At 41.0% G+C, this 20199-nt stretch overlaps 2 protein-coding genes across 6 annotated transcripts in view; one reads left to right on the top strand and one right to left on the bottom strand.

Moving 5' to 3' along the window:
• Rufy2 (RUN and FYVE domain containing 2) overlaps positions 1-11083 on the top strand; it is a 33382-nt gene extending 22299 nt beyond the window's left edge. Inside the window, exons 12-18 of one of the 2 annotated variants that reach the window (XM_059282056.1) lie at positions 1593-1690; positions 4098-4217; positions 6232-6361; positions 7367-7461; positions 8803-8851; positions 10455-10532; positions 10626-11083. In XM_059282056.1, coding sequence (XP_059138039.1) covers positions 1593-1690; positions 4098-4217; positions 6232-6361; positions 7367-7461; positions 8803-8851; positions 10455-10532; positions 10626-10769 — 714 coding nt within the window. In that variant the 3' untranslated portion in view covers positions 10770-11083. Of the gene's footprint in view, positions 1-1592; positions 1691-4054; positions 4218-6231; positions 6362-7366; positions 7462-8802; positions 8852-10454; positions 10533-10625 lie in introns of those variants that run through there. The other variant, XM_059282058.1, reaches the window with a different exon arrangement.
• Positions 11084-14548: 3465 nt separating this feature from the next.
• Positions 14549-20199, bottom strand: part of Hnrnph3 (heterogeneous nuclear ribonucleoprotein H3) — a 9891-nt gene continuing 4240 nt past the window's right edge. For 2 of the 4 annotated variants that reach the window (XM_059244140.1, XM_059244141.1), the window contains exons 2-10: positions 18408-18542; positions 17772-17910; positions 17071-17255; positions 16552-16638; positions 16285-16400; positions 15571-15706; positions 15202-15297; positions 14926-15018; positions 14549-14829 (exon numbers count right to left, since the gene is read on the bottom strand). In XM_059244140.1, coding sequence (XP_059100123.1) covers positions 14768-14829; positions 14926-15018; positions 15202-15297; positions 15571-15706; positions 16285-16400; positions 16552-16638; positions 17071-17255; positions 17772-17910; positions 18408-18519 — 1026 coding nt within the window. In that variant the 5' untranslated portion in view covers positions 18520-18542 and the 3' untranslated portion in view covers positions 14549-14767. Of the gene's footprint in view, positions 14830-14925; positions 15019-15201; positions 15298-15570; positions 15707-16284; positions 16401-16551; positions 16639-17070; positions 17256-17771; positions 17911-18407; positions 18543-20199 lie in introns of those variants that run through there. The other 2 variants (XM_059244142.1, XM_059244143.1) reach the window with 2 other exon arrangements.

The following is a 20199-nucleotide window of genomic DNA, read 5'->3' as shown; positions in this document are numbered from 1 at the left end:
TCACCCTGAGGTTTTTGGAGATAAACTCAAACCATCAGATGTGGTGGCAAGTGCCTGTACCAGCTGAGCCATCTCACTGGCCCTGTTTTTTTTTTTCTAACATAAGACTTGGCTTACTTGCAATTGTTACTGTAGGCAAAAACTAACTTGTACATGATTTCATCTACAAATTCACAGAAAATGACCCTAATGAGTCTTTGTTGACTCATCATGATAGCGATGCATCCTACCCACCTTCGAGCTGTATCTCCAGTCTCAATCTGTTTTCCTTTCTCCTCCTCCAATTGGCTTTTCAATTTCAGCATTTTTGAGAAATATTTTAAGAATGTTTTGCTTGCATATATGAATGTGTATCACATACAAACCTTGTGCCCTTGGAGGTCCAAAGAGGGCATGGAATCCTCTGGAACTCGAGTTGCAGATGGTTGTAAGCCACCACGTTGAAACCAAGCTGAAGCCCTCTGCCAAAGCAACAAGTGCTCTTAAAACAGAGCCATCTCCCCAGGCTCTAATTTCAATATTTTGTTTTTGTTTGAGACGGGATCTCACTGTGTAGCCCTGGCTAGTCTGGAACTCACTTTGTAGGCCATGCTGGCCATGAACTCACAGTGAACTGCCTGTTTTTGCTTCTGGAGTGCCAGGATTAAAGGCCTGTGCCACTGTGTCTGGCCCTCAGTAATCTTTTATTACATTTATTGTAATAAAACTTGTGGAGTGGGTTATCTTCTTTCATTGTGTGGATCCTAAGGGTCCAACTTAGGTTGTCCATATTGGCAGCAAACACCTTTACCCACTAAGTGATCTCTCATACCTCTCAAATGTTTTTGTTTTTGTTGTTTGTTTTTCAAGACAGGGTTTCGCTGTGTTGCCCTGGCTGTCCTGGAACTCACTCTGTAAGTCAGGGTGGCCTCGAACTCACAAAGATCCCCTGCCTCTGCCTCCCAAAAGTGCTGGAATTAAAGGTGTGTGCCACCACTGCTTGCCTCCTGTTATCTTTCAATAACATGGAAGTATGATCAAGTTGGGGTTTTTTTGTTGTATTTTTTTTAAAGATTTATTTATTTATTATTTATACAGCATGTATGCCTGCAGGCCAGAAGAGGGCACCAGATCTCATTACAGATGGTTGTGAGCCACCATGTGGTTGCTGGGAATTGAACTCAGGACCTTTGGAAGAGCCGTCAGTGCTCTTTACCACTGAGCCATCTCTCCAGCCCTTGTTGTTGTATTTTCAAAAAGCATTGCTATTATTGAATGTGTGTGTGCCTTGGCTCATATATGGAAGTCAGAGAACACTTTCAGGAGTAGGCTCTCCTACCATGTGGGCTTGAGTGGAATCCGCTGGCCAGGTAAGTCTGTCTTCTCACTGAGCCCTTCTCTGGTGCATCCTGTATCTTATTCTTACTGTTTGGTTATTTTTGAGGACTGGCTGCCCAGGCTGGCCTTGGTGGCCCTGTGTAGTGAGGCTGACATTGAACCCATAATCCTACCTACCTCTGAGTGCTAGGATTCCAGGCATATACCACCATACTTGGCCTAATGTTTGAGTTTCAAAATCAAAACCACCATAAATGTTGTGTTTTTATAAATAGGGCTCTGAAGACAGCTTGAAAGAAAAAAATGAAATAATTGCCCGACTAGAAGAAAAGACCAATAAAATCACCACAGCCATGAGGCAGCTGGAGCAAAGGTATGATACTCCTGAGTTCTCCTCCTTCCCCATTCCCTTCTTCACCTCTGACATCTGCCATAGAAGGCTGTCAGGAGACCTCACCTAGGCCCTGTGTCTAAGCTGAGCCAGATTTTGTGCTTTTTTTGGTTGTTGCGTGGAATCAAGTTGCTTTATTAGGGTGATGGTTCATTTAAAGTTGCTCTCTTGGAGATACTTTAAAGGCACAATATCTGTGACATAAAACTAAACAAAGACCTGGAAAAAAGAAATGGCCAGGCTCTGTGGGACTGTCCCATTCTTCACCATTGGCCACCTCCTATCTGAAAACAGCATGAGTAAACAGTGTAGTTGCTCTGAGCTATGACCCTCAGCCTACCCCAGGCCAGGGTTTTCTGTCAATGGAGCTCTTCGATCCTGGCATTTCATTTTACTGTTGGAAAATGTAATGTATCCATTGCCCTGTCATGTGGAGTCAACATGTCTACCATTGCTTTCTTTGGATCTACTTAGGAAAAACATAACTATTGATGCTTTACTGACACAAATATTCTTTTATTGACATCCTCTTTCTTCTTTTTTTCTTCTTTCTTTTTGTTGTTTTCTTTATCCCCATTTTTACATTTTGGACATCTTTATTACCGTTTCTTGTCTTTAATTTCTGTCCATTCCATTATGAAGTGACAATGATTTGTTAACTCAGACTAGGACAATTGCAGTGTCATTGGTGAAAAGTGCTGGCAGTGACCCCCAGGACCAGTACAAGCTGGTCAAAGACATCTCCTTCTGAAACCCACTCAGAGCGCAGACAGAGCTCATCCTCTTCCCATGTGTTAAATGGAAAAGAATGTATGCTCTCTCCTGTTGTACAGGGCTGTAGGAGCCCTTCATGGCTGCTCTGAGACACAGCATGGGCACTGGGCTCCCCAGATGCTCTCCTCAGCCTTGTGCTTCGACTGCTTGGAGGGCAAGATTTTCAAATGGTTTTCTCTTTTTAGCAACTTTTTGATGGAAACTAGAAACCTTTGGTTTCAGGCTGTGTTGGCACAGATAATCACACACACACACACACACACACACAACTTGCACACTCTGCCTAACGGTTCCTTACTGATTTTTAAAGTTAAGTTTTCAAAGCAGTTTCTGAACCAGGTTGGCCGCTGACGTGGGCTTCAGCACCTCAGTTTTCTGCCCCCCCTCCCCAGCCCTCTTTTGTGACAGCACAACTTCAAGGCCTACCTCACTTACTTTACTTCCTGTTACCTTAGAGAAGAAAGCTGAGCCCTCCCCTACCGCCTTAACCCCTTCATTTCAATGTAAACCTAGAGGGAACTTACTTGCTCTCCTCTCCTTGGAGGCTTTTATACTCGCAATGTGTATTGCCTTACTTAGGGTTTTTTTGAGGCAGATGGGAAGGTGCAAGATTTGTCTTGTGACTTCTTGTGAAGAGTTAATGTCCACTGAATCCTGGAAATATTTTCTTATAAACCTCAGAAATCTTGATGTCCAAGGGAGGCAAGGAGTGGAGCTAAGCCTAGGGAGAGTGACTTAAGAAATAAAAAAGGGAAAAAATGACCACAAACATTTTAAACAAATCTTTAATATTCAAAGTAAAGAATAAAAAATAGGGGACTGGAGAGATGTCACAGCAGTTAAGAGCTCATGTTCTTATAGAGGACCTGGGTTCAATTCCCAACACCTATATGATGTGGCTCACAACTGTCTATAACTCCAGTTCCAAGGGACCTGACACCCTCTTCTGACCTCAGTGGACACCAGGCATGTATGCGGTGTACAGACATACATGCAAGTAAAACATTCATAAATGTAAAATAAAAATCTAAAAAAAAATCCATAGGGAATGATGCCAACAAGCATTAAATCTTTTTGAATCTTTATATATATACACACACACATACATATACAGCTTTGCATAATGGAGCAACTGCATAGAGCTCTGCTAGGAAGACGCTCCTACCGAGAACTGTTGCTCTTAGCCTTGTAGTGCACTTGATTCCTGGCACACACACCTTAGCATCCCATGCAGCAGGTGTGTCCTGCACTTACTAGGGACCGTGTGCTACTCAGGGTTTTGTAAAAAGGCAATAACATACCTAGCCATATTTGAGATTGGAATCATTATCCTCCAACGGTCAAAACTGTATTGCTTTGCATTAATTATGAACAAGAAATAAAGCAAATTTCAAGATAGTTTTCTGGGCATATTATATCTTGTACTGAAGAAATCACAAAACAATTTCTAGACATTGTGTGGCTCTTTCACGTTTGAGTTTGTGAGTTCTCCCCAGACTTTGTTTTCATTTAGAAATGTTTCTATTTCCCCATTTTTCTTTTATTTGTCTTCTTCACCCTTTTACACCCTAGTTCTAGCCTCAGTTTTACCCAAAGTTGATTTGACTTACACCAGATTGCAGCAAGCAGAGAAGGCACAGATGGAAGCTGAGGTCGAGGATGAGAAATATGCCCAAGAGTGTCTGAGCAGATCCGACAGTCTGCAGAGACAGATCTCACAGAAGGAGCAGCAGCTGTGAGTGTTTCCTCTTCATCTTGGAATCAAATTCTTGTACTGACATGGTCTCTGCCAGCCAGTAGAGCCACGTAAAGAAGGTGTGTGTGGGACGTCTGTGATGGCCCAGTAAGTAAAGGCAGTTACCACCAAGCCTCAGCTCAACCTCCAGGACCCACATGGTAGTCCTGCACATGTCCCAGCTCCTTACACTAAACAAATAAATGTAAAAGTTGGGGTAGGGATGTAGTTCAGTGGGAGAGTACTTTGCTAGCATTGTTGAGACCCTGGGTTCAAGCCCTAAAACCACATTCTGAAAATGTAATTGTTACTCCTATTATTTTATCTATTTATTTTTGGAGATAATGTCTCATGTATCCCAGGCTGGCCTACAAAACTCCCTACATAAGCAAGGGTGACTTTGACCCTCTCTTCTTCCTGCTTCCACCTCTGAGTACTAGAACTAAAGGTAAGTACCACCACACCTTGCTTATGTGATGCTAGATCAACACCCAGGGTTTGTTTATGCTACACGAGTACTCTATCCAATGAGCTACATCCTCAGCTCCTGCTTTCTTTCTAAGATTTAATTTTTTTCATTTTTATTTCCACTTGTGTGTCTCTTTATTGCTGAGGCATCTCTCCAGCCCGCTTTCTTTTAATAACAAAAATAGTGCATGGTTCCTGGGAGGAACATTAGTGGTGCTTGTAGAATAAGGACTGAAGCCCCTCCAGGGGCCCTCCATGTTCTAGAATAACTATTAAACTCTGTAACTGTTCTGGGCTTCAGTGTGACTCATTGGTGGAATATGTGCTGTTTAGTTTGCATAAAGCACCCTACATTCAGTCCTCAGCACCACAAAATAAGGACAAAACAAGACTTTTCTTTGTACATATAAATATATAGGCAATATGTGGTTTAAGGTTTTTGGTTTTTTTTTTCTTTTTGAGACAGGGTTTCTCTATGTAGCTTTGGTGCCTGTCCTGGATCTCACTCTGTAGACCAGGTTGGCCTCGAACTCACAGAGATCCGCCTGCCTCTGCCTCCCGAGTCCTGGGATTAAAGGCGTGCGCTACCACCGCCCGGTGTGGTTTAAGTTTTATTGTAAAATTGAAATTACATTTACTTATTTAGTCTGTTAGCGTGCATGTACCAGAGTATGTATGTGGAGGTCAGAGGCCAACTTGTGGGGGTTTTCTTCTCACCATGCAGGACTGTAGGATCAAATTCAGGTTGTCAGCTTGGCAGCGAAAGGCTTTACCCACTAAGACAGTGTCTCAAAAAATATAGCTCTGGCTGTCCTTGAACTCAGATCGACTGCCTTTGCCTCCCAAGTGCTAGAATGAAAGATGTGTGCCACCATGCCTGACCTAATTTTATTTTTAATAATTTATTTTTATTTTATGTGCATTGATGTTTTGTCTGCATGTTGAGTCTGTGTGTGTGAGGGTTCAGATCTTGGAGTTATAGACAGTAGTGAGCTGCCATGTGGATGCTAGGAGTTGAACCCCAGTCCTCTGGAAGAACAGCCAGTGCTCTGAACTGCTCAGCTATCTCTCCAGCCCCCTAATTTTATTTTTAAAATAGAATATTTGACAAGCTATCTTGAACCTTTTTTTGAAACAGGATCTTGCTCCATAGCCCACATTGGTTATATAGGTGAAGGCAGAGGGATCAGAAATTAAAGGTCACTTTTGGCTACATAGCAATTTTGTGGCTAGCCTGAGATATATGAGAAAATAAATAAAACAAAAGAGACTGGAGAGATGGCTCGGTGGCTAAGAGCATGTACTTGTCTTGCAGAGGGGCTTTAGCACCCATACCAGGTGGCTCAACACCTATAATTAAAAAATAAGCCTTTAAAGAAATCAGTAAAAATAAGAGGGCCAGGCATGGTAGAAGACAGTTGTAACCCTGGCACTTAGGAGGTGGAGGCAGGAGCATTTGGTTTTAAAGGCTAGTCTTTAAAGGCTACACGAGACCCTATCTCAAAATGACCAACTGCACACTGTGCTTCTCTGTTTGCCATTCAAGGCTGCAGCTGGAAACGGATTTGAAGATTGAGAAGGAATGGAGGCAGACTCTGCAAGAAGATCTTCAAAAGGAGAAAGATGTCCTAGCTCATCTTAGAAATGAGACCCAACAAATCATTAGTCTCAAAAAAGTAAATAGTGGTAAAACTTTAATTTTATATCTTGACAAATGTTAACTCTGTTGTTGGAGATAGCCCAGACTGTCCATGAACTCTTGGTATGTAGCAAAAGCTGGCCTTGAACCCATGGCAATTCTGTCTCAGTCTCTAGAGTGCTGGGATTAAGGCCTGAGCCCCTGTTCCCAGCCTGTGAGCTTATGTAAAGGATTTGGGGGCTATCAGTAAAGTGCTTGGAGGACTTGTATTCCCAGCTCTGGAGGCATCCCTGGGACTCACTGGCCGGCCAGTCTAACCTAATTCATGAGCTCCAGGTCACTGAAAGACCCTGCCTATCTCAAGGGAGGTGGTAGGCAGTCCTAAGTACAACCAGGGTTGTCTTCCAACCTCCACATACAACTGCATACAGACACACACACCTTTTAAAACAAGATACTTTACACAATTTACATGTATATGAGAAAACAGGATGCACTTAGTCATCTTAGGACTATGAATAAAGAGGTTGTGTGGGTAATAGTTGATATATAAACAGCTAGGAAAAGGCTTCGGATACATTGTTTCTTATAAAAAGATTAAGTTGGGTGTGGTGTGCACCTGTTATTGCAGCCCTGAGTAGGCTGAGGCAGGAGGATCAGGAGGCCGAGGCTACAATCCCAGCATTCACATGGTGGCTCACAACCATCTCTAAACTCCAGTTACAGGGGATCCGATGCCCTCTTCTGACCTCTGGGTATCAGGCATGCACATATACATACACATACATACATACATTCACACACATCTTTTTTAAAAAGAGCGAAATTGAGGGGAAGGGGGGATTTGAGAATTCCTCATTAAAGCATGACGGAATATTCCTGTAATCCCAACACTTGGAAATGGAAGCAGGATCAGGACAAGGTCATGCCTCAGCCTCCCGAGAACAAAGCTCAAAGATATTTATACCTTCCTAATTAATGATATATATGCAATATGGAGTTTCTTGGTTTTTTAAAGTTATGTTTCTGTTTTTTATTGAAGGAGTTTCTTAACCTCCAGGATGAAAATCAGCAGTTGAAAAAAATATACCATGAACAAGAACAGGCTCTGCAAGAACTTGGCAGCAAACTCTGCGAGTAATTCCTCTCTTCTTCCTTCAGCTACAAGTCCACAGATTCATGGAAGACATGAGTGTACCAGAGCAGCTGTGCAGAGAGGCTCAAGTGTGGGGACACTAAAAAGACTAGATTCCTTAAAGGGATTGAGTAGTTCTGTGCATTTTAGTAGACCTTGGTTCTAAAGGGTTCCAGCAGGTGAAGGCAAAGACTATTGTTTAATTCTTCAGTGATAAAAGAATCCAGAAGCTTAATTTTGTCAGAACATGAGTTGAATTTTGAAAATGTCCAGAGCTATCAGACTATTTTGAGACAGAGCCAGTTTTGTGTGAATTAGAGGTAGTTTCCATGCCTTTAGGGGTCAAATCTCACCATGACACAATGTGATCTTGTAGTAAAATGTTATTGGGATTCTATAAGAACTAGGAAAGTGGCTGTAATCTCAGCACTTGGAAGATCAGGAATTCAAGGTCATCCTCAGCTACATACAGAGGGGCCAGCCTTGAGATCATGCCTTTAAAAAACAAAGAAATAGGAGCTGGAGAGATGGCTCAGTGGCTAAGCATACTTGTTGCTCTTGCAGAAGACCTAGGTTAAATTCCCAGCACCCACACAACCACCTAACTCCAGTTGCTGGGGATCTGACGCCTTTCTGAACTTTGGGCATCAGGCATGCACATGGTACACAAACATACATGCAAGCAACACATTCATATATTTTAAAGAGAGAAATGGAAGGAGAGGGGAGATGTGAGAATACCATCATTTCAGTTTTATTTTAGGATTGTGTTCTTTCCCCTCCTCATTCTGAGAAAGAATACTGCTCTATTGTCTAGGCTGGTGGTGAATTCCTGGGCTCAAGTGACTCAGTCTGCCAAGTACTGTATGCCACTATGGCCAGCCACTTCAAATGTAATAAACCATTTCTCCGGTGAGAAAATTAAAACATGTTTCAAGTTCAACTATAGTTTGACCTTGAACTTTGATCTTCTGCTGTGTAACTTCCCAAGTGCTGGGATTACAGATTTCTGCCATCACACCCAGGTTATATGGCACCGGGATCTAACCAGAGGCTCTGTGCATGCACTTCCAGAGACCCTTTCTCTCACACAGTGAAGTTTTTGAGAAATCTAGTTGTAGATTGTGAGACTATCTCAACAAAAAACAAAATCAAGTTGTGGAAGTCTCACTGATTTTTGTTTTTAGAAGAAAAATAGGAAAATACAAAATATCCCCTTAGCCGGAGATTGTTACAATCTAAAATGATATGCAATGAAAAAAATCAACACCTTTCCAATGAAATATCAGGTGTTCTGTATTTACATACATTCTAAAATTTGGACCTCTTTGTAATGTTTTTAGATCCAAACTTAAAATAGACGACATAAAAGAAGCCAACCAAGCATTACAGGTGAGTAAAAAGGTTTGTCAGTACCACTGAAGGCTCAAGTCAGGAAAGCTCAACTGTTTGGAGACGGGCTTGGTCTGGTCCCAGCACCAGAAAGATGCATACAAATCCCACAGTACAGAGGTGGCAGCACTGAATGGGAGTGTGTGTGGTGCTATTCTTTCTTCATTTTTCTTTTGCTTTTTTGAGACAGGGTTTCTCCGTGTTAACAGCCCTGGCTGTCCTGGAACTTGCTCTGTAGACCAGACTGGCCTCGAACTCACAGAGCTCTGCCTTCCTCTGCCTCCAGGGGACTGGGATGAAGATTACCATTTTCTGTTCTTACTGAAATATTTTAAAAGGTGGAAATAGATTACTTAGTGCCCGCTAAAGGATGTATTAATGATCTGGATGAAAAATAACATCATAGTGCTACTTTAGATGACATACCCTTGATGACTCTCAATTTACCCTTCTAGAATAGACTGTTGATGCATACAAGTTGCTTTGACAAGGCTAGATGTGTGTTACTTTGGGTGTGTCTGAAAGAATCCTCCTATGACATGGCATTATCAAGTCAGCATTTCAGTGTCTGTGATGATTTTCTATTCCAAATTACCCTTTAATTTTTTAATCCAAGTGTTACATGAAAATAGTTATTCAAAAAGTCCTGGAGCCTAGGTTATATAATGCCAGCCAGCACTCTGAACCAGTTTAAAAAAAAAAAAGAGAGAGGGAGAGACTGTGTTGGATCTCTCAGAACTGGGGTTAGAGAAGATTGTGAGCCACGTGGATGCTGGGAATTGAACTTGGGTCCTCTGGAAGAACAACAGCACCCTTAATGACTGAGCCATTGCCCCAGCCCCCATTCTAAAAAGATTTCAAATAACAAAAATGTTTGCTCTCTTGCCTTTAACCCACCTTAGCTCCTGCTCCAAAAGGGAGCTGCTTCCAGTTCTTGCAGCTTTTCCCTCTGGCATCTAGCTGTGTTCAAAACAATGTGCAATTCCTATGGCCTCCCTTTTTGTAGTACTGGCAATGGACCTGAAGGGGCAGCACATGCCAGGCGAACCCTGTACTACCGAGCCATGCTGTAGTGTGTTTTCTCACCTTGCTATGGATGTGGTGGGACATCTTTTCCTTAAGTGTCCTCAGAGCTTTTTTCCTAGACAGGATCTCACTGTAACCCTGGCTGGCCTCAAACTCAGGAATCCTCTTGACTCTTGAGTGCCGGGATTAAAGGCAGTTGTTACCACACCCTATTATTTCTCCTGATGTCAACTGCCTGTCACTTCATTTAACATCATTCTTTGATGACGACAACACAGCACCTCTATCAAATATCCCCTGAAGAAGTTAGGTGGCTCATTACTCTGTCTTGGAAGTCTGGCCCCCTGCCCACATCTGGCCTTGGCCCCTCTGTCCTGACATTTCTAAGTTCCTCTGACCTTTCTCTGAGAGCTATTGCCTGAGCCTGGTACCTTCTTTCTTGAGTTCCTTGATTTTGAACGGAAGTGGCTCCCTGAAAAATGATAAATCGTAGGAATTCTGCCTTTTCTGTTTCGTGCTTTTAAGCTAAGTGCAAGTGTAACTGATTTGAACAGGAACATTCATCTTTTCCTATTAGGGACTGGTCTGGCTGAAAGACAAAGAGGCAACACACTGTAAGCTTTGTGAGAAGGAATTTTCACTCTCCAAAAGAAAGGTAAGAGGGGTGAAAGGGAGTCCAAACATTTTGGCAACAAAAATGGCTTCTAACTTTTTTTTTTTTTCCCTTCCCAATTTTTCCATTTAATAGCACCACTGTAGAAACTGCGGGGAAATTTTCTGTAATGCCTGCTCTGACAACGAGCTGCCTTTGCCTTCTTCACCAAAGCCAGTGCGAGTCTGTGATTCCTGTCATGCAATACTCATTCAGAGATGCTCCTCTAATGTGCCGTGACACTAAAACTATCTTCCTGCACAGAAGCACCTGCCGTGAGTGTGAGGACCGAGTGTCCAGTCAGCACTGTGCCTCTCCTCCAGCTAACACCCAGGATTCTAAGTTGTATAGTTAGTATTCCGTTTCTGCACTTACTCAGATTTTAAGATAGCATGTTTTGTCACTACTTGGAACAGTCATGTAACCCTTAAGGAAAGGCCAGATAGCAGAGCTAATAATGCACATTTGCCTTATCTTCTAGAAGCCTTCTTGAGAACAAGGCCACAGCTTGTTTGTTTCTGAACTGTCAAGTTGGCACCGATGGTGCCTGTAATTCTCTTTTTTTTTTTTTTTTAAAGATTTATTTATTTGTTTTGTATACAGCATGTATGACTGCAGGCCAGAAGAGGGCACCAGATCTCATTACAGATGGTGGTGAGCCACCATGTGGTTGCTGGGAATTGAACTCAGGACCTCTGGAAGAGCAGTCAGTGCTCTTAACCTCTGAGCCATCTCTCCAGCCCCCGCCTGTAATTCTCTTAATGCACTTTAAAGCTTCACAATTCTCAGAGGAAGACTGGAAATGCACTCATTTTGTGATATGCCAATTGAACATCCTTTTTTGAAACAAAGTTGAAACAAAAGTTGTCCATTTTTGACCATGAACTCATGGACTTCCTTGCCTCAGCTTTGAAGTGCTGGGGTCATAGGTGTGTGCCTCCACACGAGGCCTGTATAGTCTTCATTGTCTGGTAAGGTTCTAACTTAATTGTATTTATTTGTTCTTTTCCCTTCGTCTACAATGGAAAAGGCCAATAGTTTTTTCCCATACCTTTTTTTTTTGCTTGCCTATACCTTTCATATAGTGGATTAAAGGACCAGCTTTCCCTTCTACTCTTTAAGGAATGTTATATATAACCACCATCCTCGTCACAGATGCTACTTTTTGTAAAGGGTTGGACCCCAAAGACCCCACAGGCTTTTAAAGATTCTAAGCATTAAAAATAAGAGCATTTAGCCAGTCGATAGTGGTGCACATTTTTAATCCCAGCACTCTGGAGGCAGAGCCAGGCAGATCTCTGTGAGTTTGAGGCCAGCCTGGTCTACAGAGCAAGCTCTAGGACAGGCACTAAAACTACAGAGAGAAACCCTGTCTCAAAATACCGAAACAATAACAAAAAAGAGCATTTAAAACTCTGCCTATGCAATGACATAATTAAGTCCCCCTGCCCCCAATTCTCTTAGGAAACTTCTAGCATTACATTCCAGTGTTTACACCTATCCACAGTAGAATTTCACCCTATGTATCAAGTACCTTTATGCTATGGTCTTAGGCAGATAGTTTCTTTTTTTCCAGCAGAAAAAAACATTAAGTTACTTAAACCATGACCATTCAGGATCTTAAATATATTAATTTCTGGTCTTGCACTTTTAAATCTATAAGCTCTCCATAGAGATTATAGACATTCCTAAAGACAGTTTAGTGACTGGGCACTTTCCTGATCCTAATTCTTCAGGATCTTTTCATCTGTTATATTTCAGTAAATTTTATAAATTGCCAAAATGACAAAATCAGTATTTTCCCCAGCTTCTGGGGTCAACTTAAATTAGATCTGTCAGATTTTGAGGCGTCCCATTTTGGAAACAGGGACTCATGTAACCTAAGTTGGCCTCTAACTTGGTGTGTAGCAGATGACCTTGAATTGATTCTCTGACCTCCATACCTCCCAGCTGCTGAGATTACAACTGTGTGCTGTTCTATGTGGTGCTGGGGATGGAACCCCTGGCTTTGTGCAGGTTGGCCAGGTGTTCTACCACCTGAGCTACACTCCCTCCTCCCCGCCACAGATGTCATTTGTTGAGTACTGACAGAAATGGCCTTAAAACAGAATTAAGATGGTTAAGGCAGAAGGCAGGAAGGCCACAAGTTCAAGGCCACCCTGATTCATCCAGATATATGAAACAGTGAAAACCTGGCTCAGAAACTAAAAAAATAAAAATTATATTCTTGAAGCATTTTGTATCGATGGGGGATAGACTAATAACATTTTTATGACTGTTGAAAGTGAGCATAAATGAAAAAACTCCAAATATTTTATTATGTGCTTTCTGTCACAAACATGGGCCTTTTCTGGGGCAGTATTAACTTGATCCCCACTGTCTAGGATGAGGCAATAGCTCAGTGGTAAAATGTTTGTTTACTGTGGATGGTAAAGCCCTGGGTTCTCAATCCACAGCACTACCACCAAACAAAATCACACAATCTCAGTTTAGGATACCCCATTCATTACAAACCATTCCCAAGCTGCTGTCATTCCCTTACTTACTACCCCTAGCCAGCACTCCCACAAAGATACGATCATGGTGCCAAGGAATTGTAATTCAAATCTGTATGTTTTTAAAATAAATGTGACTTTTATAAAACAAAGTTTTGAGAAACTAACAATGACTTTTATTGCTTTAAATTTTTATCTGTCTATGTGTGTCTGTGTGAGTGTATGCCACATGTGTGCAGGTGGCCTAGGAGGCCAGAAAAAGGTACTGGATTCACTGGAGCTACAGTGAGTTGTGATCTGCCTGATGTGGGTGCTGGGAACCAAACTCAGGTCCTCTGAATGAGCAGCAAGTGCTCTTAACCACTGAATCATCTCTGCAGCCACCTCCTTTGAGATTTAAGAAGGTAACCCTTGAAGTGCTTTTGACCCCTGTGCCAGGCATGCAGACTAGCTCATTAGTGTATAGGCTCTAGGTGAAACCCTGTCCCAAACCAAAGACAGAAATTCACTGTTTCAGGACTCTAGGCTCCAAGTAACAAGCTGTGGCACTCCTTTTACAGTCACTTTCTCAGAAATCTCAATTTGGCATCCGTGGTACTTGTCCCTACCTCCCGAGGGCTGGGATTAAAGGCCTGTGGCACCACACTTTCTAGCAATGTGTATTATAACCAATAACTGACACAAAGCATTCTAGGACAGACAACGTTCCTTTGTCTCCCATGTTAACATTTATTACATGAATAACATTGCTAGCAAAAACAAGTAACAAGTTCAATAATGGAGTTCACATTGACAGGTTTCAATTTGATCCATTAGCCAATTTGGGGAAAAGCCACATTGAATGAAGTGGTAAGATCAGAAAGCACCGTTTCCTTGCTACACAGAACTTACATACTCAAAGCCAGTATCAGATGCAGCACTGTTTTACACTTTCCTAAGTATAGTCACTTAGACAGTTGAAAGCCCCTGTCTTCTTGGGTGAGAAACTAAAAGCACACGTAAGAACACACCCATCACAGTAAATACCTGCACATTTACACCGACTTCTTCTACCACCATCGACAACTCTTAGCTACTCCAACAAACTCAAATTTTGGGAACATTTTTTTTTGGTATCTTGGTCAAGTGCTACGAGGATTTTTAAATCTAGGGCTGTAATTTCAACTAATACTCCCAACCTCTGGGTTTATAATTCATAACACAATTGGAACTATTTAGATTCCAGATACCCCTTAAATTATTCAGAGCTATGCTTGATAAATAAGAGTGAAAATACAGAATTACCTGAACTTACATTCCTGAAGCCACCTGAATGCATCCTTAGGCTTTTTATTTACAGTATGTCCAGGAGAGAAAGTTAGCTAACTACTCAAGCTCTATCCTAGATGTCTGCTTAAGACTTGCAGTCTTAGCCTCTCACATTGCACTATGCTACTTAGAGCTAACAGTAAAATACATCATCCCAAATCTTAGGAAGGCAGCACATCTTTAAGAGTACTTATATATAAAAAGTAGCAACATCAGTGGTTTCAATATAAAAATTTATTTTAAGTCAAAGTATGCAACAAATAAAACCTACAGAAAACAGATTTTTCCCATCACAATCTGTTGCTTTACCAAATAATATCTTGAAAACACATTCCTTCAGTCATTATAAAGTTCTTGAAATACAAAAGAAATTCAATCTGTAAGAAAGTCTAGTAGACAGATGCTGTTGTTAGGACTTGTACGTTGGTGGTGTTTTCAGTACATCCCACGCCATCCACCTTGCCCATAGTAACCTCCACTGCCTCCACCACCACGACCTTAAGAAGACATTAAGAACCACCATCAGACGTCCATGCACATTACAATAGTTATATTTTAAGTGAAAGACATTGCCACAATACAAACAGACTTACCGTAACCTCCCAATCCATCAGGAGTGCCGTATCCTCCACTGTAGTTGTTCCCCATTCCCATTCTCCCGACAGAGCCATAGGCTCCTTGATTATCTGCACATTAAAAAAAGTAACAGAGGATGGTTTCCAAAGTAGCCAACACTGCCTATTCCAAAGTTTATGAACCCAGGTGTGAGAGGGATATGCTGAAGCACCAAGGCAGGAGGATTATGAGTTTCAGGCCAGCCTGGGCTACAGAGCAAGACGCCCCCATCTCAAATACAAAACTATACATACCCATTCCATCTCTGCCATAGCCTCCCATTCCGGAACCTCCCATTCCAGAGCCACCTCCGGGAGTGGAATTCAAGAAGAGTTCAATATATCGATGTTCTTTAAAAAAGAAGAGTGGAAAAAGGTAAGAATAGGAGAGAAAGGGATGTTCCATCAAATGTACTAATTAAAGGTCAATCAGCTAGTATTTAAAGCAGGCTTATCCGTAAATATAGGACTAGATACAGGACTATATAGGCAGCCATTAAAGCCTAGACATTAATAGGTGAAATGATTTTAAGACCTAGGATCTACCAAAGACATTTTAACAAGTAATGATTTTATAAACTGCACACACCTATAAAACAGAAGCATGCCAAAGACACCACTTACGCATGTTGTTTTTATCTTTAGACATGGCAGCCACTGCATCTTCATGGGTCACAAACTCTACATCTGCCTCTCCTGTTGCTCTGCCATCGGCTCCAATGTCAATATGAACTCGGATTGGATTGAGTGGTGAGAAGAACTAAATAAAAGTTAATCACTTTTAAATTCCAGTTATTTAAAACTAGCACATCCCTTAATTTTCTCCCTAATCCACTAAAATAAACTACTGAGGGTCTATAAAGGCTCTAGCATTGTGGAGGTAGGTTAAGTCATCCTTTGCTACAGAGGTGGTCAACTTGGCTCACATAGGGAAGGAGTGCTTTTTTAAAATGCAAAGTACTTACTGCTTTTGAAGTAAGGCAATACTAAATTTTAAATGAAGTTTGGGGTTGTTTCAGACCCTCCTACTAAAGGCAAATTCCTACCTGATTGACTCTATTCTTAACTGAGCTTTTTTTATGCATTTTTTAAAACTGTTTAAAAATGTCAGGTAAGTCGTCAGCACATAATGGGCACAAAACCTATGTGCACATTAGGTAAATAATCTCACTGACAAGCTTAGTCTGAATCTTAATAAAAGAGATAAGGCATGGTGGCTGCCTGTATTTCCAACATGCTCCAAGTCAAGTTAGGACTTCTAAATTCTAGTCCAGTTTGGGCTACAATGAGACCTCCCCGCCCAGAATAAATAAAAAACACCTCCGATATACCACTTACATTAGCAATATCATTTTCAGTCGCACGAAAAGGCAGCCCTCTCATGTGCACAAAATGACCACCATGGAACCCTGAACTCGCATCACCAGCTCCACCATAGCCATGTCCTCCCATGCCTGGATTATAAACCATGGTGTATTCATGTAAGTATACACATATCAATCAACACGGCAGTGCAGTGACACAAGTCTCCATTAACCCATCAAAGTTGCCTAATTACTACCGGACCCTTACAAAGAAAACAGCACGACAATTTTCTTAGTTTACCTCTTCCATCTCTCATCCTGTCATCAAAGCCATCATTTCCATAGCCATAATTATTATAGCCACCATAGTCATCAAAACCTCCATAGCCTGTGCAAATGTAAGGAAAAAGAAATACCATTCTGAGCAACTTATTTTGTAAGCTAGTTTACAGAATCGTTTGTGGTCAACAGTCTTAGCTTCTTCATTAATGTTTTCAGCTTATTGCATATGAGAAAAGCAGTTAACCCTTGATGGGAATGCAAACATCCACAGGATAAATTCAAACACAACATGAAAACCAAATTTCATTGTTATACCAAGAAGAAACATGCCAGTTATCTTTATTTTTATTTCTACATTAAGTTTTCTAGGTGTTAATATGTGCATCAATCAAGTTCCACAGTGGAAATCCCATAATTTCATGAACAGGTTTTAAAACCTTGTAGGTACTGAAATTACTGCCATTTCTGTATTTCTTGACAAAGTGTCAGGAACATCAAGAAAATGACAACAGAACCTTTGTTCATTAGATACACATACCACCATCATATCCATCACCTCCTCGTCGCATTCTGTCATACATACTTCCACGCCCAGCTCCATAATAACCCCCTCTTCCTCCTATTGGTCTATCATATGGTCCCGGTCGCTGTCCCAGCAGTCTTCTTGGTGGATCATAAAATCCTTTGATTTCACTCCTGCTACTCCTGAAGATCTCAATATACCTATGTAAAAAGGGTTAAAGTACAAGCTTCAGCACAGATGTATTAGAAAGTAAATTAGATACTGGGCAAAATGCAATAAGTTTGTCTATATCTAGGTACATAACCCAATTTAAATTGTCTAAATAAACCATAAGGTAACATTTTTACACCTACAAACTTAAATAATTAGATATTTAAGTTTTACAGAGACAAATGAGTCATTTGAAAACACTGAATTATGAATATATTTTTAGTTTGTTTCCTTTAGTACAAGATAGGTATGTAAGAAAAACAAGTGATTATACAAAAACAAATTTAACAACATCCTACAAAGAAATGGAAACAATCTAATTTTAATTTAAACTATTAGCATTAATTCCCCACCCAAATCTGTAGTTTCCATGTTAAATATAGGTAATTATCAATTCTTTAAAACTACCCCAGAAAAATGTTATGGTTACCCCCCCATTTAAGCAATAGTGACCCACAACCCCCAAAAATAAAAATTGAACACCATCCCAAACTCTCCATCCCCACCTGTGCCCTATTCTTTCCTTGTGTTTCCCCAGAGCATTTTCTGCTATCTCCTTTGAAGCAAACTGCACGAAGGCCTCCCCTGTGCTTCTCCCCTGGTAGTCCATCGTCAATGTTATCCCATTTGGCACGATTTCCAACCCTTTAACCCAAGGACAAATACCCCATCAAGGGGAACAGTGTTAAAGGCTGAAACATTCCCATCTGAATCAAATATTTAAAACAAGTCTAAACAAAACAAAACAAAACGCTTAATTTCCCATCACCCCATAATACAAATGGAATATTTTTCAAATATCACTGGATTAAATATTTTCTGCGACTAGTGTTTTAAAATTATACTTCTAAAAACCCACTACATGAAAAAGCTACAAATCATTTAACTGTGCTCCCAATGCTAACTCATAGCCCATGTCATCACAGTTATTCTCAGTTAACTATACTATACATCAATCAACGTTTACATAGCCTACACATTCTCTATTAAATATTAACTGGAGCACATTTCCCATTTTATTATATAACCCAGATTATCACAAAATTAAGTTGCAAAATCAAATGGGCTTTATAAATGAAAAACCATCTAATAAAAAACATATAATTAAACTACTACTAAACTTTTACTAGTACTAGAGGTACCTTGAAAGAACTGAACTATCTCCTCTTTGCTGCAACCAAATGGCAGTCCTCGAAGTCGCACTGTCCCATCACTAGCGTCATTTGGACCATTATGTTTCATAACCCAATCCATTTCAATACCGCTTGATTTAAATGCTATGAAAACAAACAAGCACATAAGGCAGTCAATCACAACACACTCTTACCAAGATTGAACACCTCTCCCAAGTGTCAAAGAATGCACAGAATGCATGCAAGGTGACTCCTGCAACAATCAGCAACAGTACCCTATCAACACTCTACTCTGGGGTGGGGTAGGGAAAGGTAATGAAGTTCACCCCTCTTCTACCAAACAACCCTGACGGTCTAATAAAAGCTTGAAGAATTCTACCACCAGAGTAAGATTTGTTGTAACACATTCGATCCTTTTCCTCATTCTACTTTTTTTTTTTTTTTTTTAACTTTTCAGATTTCAATATTGACCCAAAGCTGTGCAATTTCTTTTTGGTTTTGCAGACACGGTGTCGGTGTACCCACTATACTTAGCAGCCCAGGTTAGCCTTGAACTTCAAGCAGTCCTGCCTCAGCTGTGAGTGCTAAGATTAGCTAAGTCACCTGTCCAAATGCAAAATGTTTAAGAATAATCACGTGAAAGGTATATAGTATAGTCGTCTATTCATATCGAGGTTTGAATGTTAAAAAAAAAAAAAAAGAAAAAAGAAAATGACAGTAGCCAGGTAGACCTCAAGGTCACCTTTGACTACACCAGCAACTGGAGGGTAGCCTGGGCTGTACAAGACCCTGTTTCAAAAACAAAGGGAAATAAGTAAAAGGCTACTCAAAACAAATGCTATGCGGAATATGATAGAAGGATCTGGAGTTTGAGACTAGCTGGGACTACAAGGGAACCGCTTCAACACACTCAGATGAGTACCTTCAATAGTAACGTCTTTTTTGGGGGTGGGTGAGGGGAGTTAAGACAGAGTGACCAAGAACCAGGCTCGTTTTGAATCCCAGATACCTGCCTGCCTCTTAGCCCTGGAGAGCTGGAATTAAAGGGAAATGCCACCACTCCACATCATGCTCAGCCCTTATCTTTTTTTACTCAAGCAAGTTTAAACAAAGTTTACCCAAAAGTAACATATTGACACTCACATGGTATTTAAAAAGCACATCCTCCAACGAACACACAACCTAGCTAGAACCCTTCCCTAGAGGCTCAGCACTTTCCTTTTAAAATTCCAGAATATTTTTAGAGACTAATGCAGAAGTTCCGCAGCTGTGGAAACTTACCAGCCCTTGCTTAGTTCACTATTCAGCTGTAGGAATCCTACTCACCTGAATATCCCAATCTTTCCCTCACCACCTCCTTCCCTACCAACAAAACAATTTTTTTCACTTGATTAGGCTTGAAGGTATATCAACACCATTCACTAATGGTTAATTCCATATCATCCATTAGAGGCAGCATCTACAATTCTAATTCTAATTTTCTTAAAATCATATGGTAGCATACTCCTACAACCCTAGCCCTGGGAGGTTGAGGCAAGAGGTTCAGTACTTCAAGGCCAGACTCTGCCTTTAAAAAATAAATAAATAGGCCGGGCAGTGGTGCGTGCCTTTAATCCCAGCAATCAGGAGGCAGAGGCAGGCGGATCTCTGTGAGTTCCAGGTCAGCTTGGTCTACAGAGTGAGTGCCAGGACTGTTACACAGAGAGAAACCTTGTTTCGAAAAAACAAAATAAACAAATAAAGGAACCTGGGCGGTGGTAGTACACCTCTTTAATTCCAGCATTTGGGAGGCAGAGGAAGG

The sequence above is a fragment of the Peromyscus eremicus genome, chromosome 16_21 (genome assembly GCF_949786415.1).
Source record: "Peromyscus eremicus chromosome 16_21, PerEre_H2_v1, whole genome shotgun sequence".
In the NCBI taxonomy this organism is placed as follows: domain Eukaryota; kingdom Metazoa; phylum Chordata; class Mammalia; order Rodentia; family Cricetidae; genus Peromyscus; species Peromyscus eremicus.
Note: the sequence above shows the minus strand (reverse complement) of the source record. Positions and strands in the feature narration are given on the sequence as shown.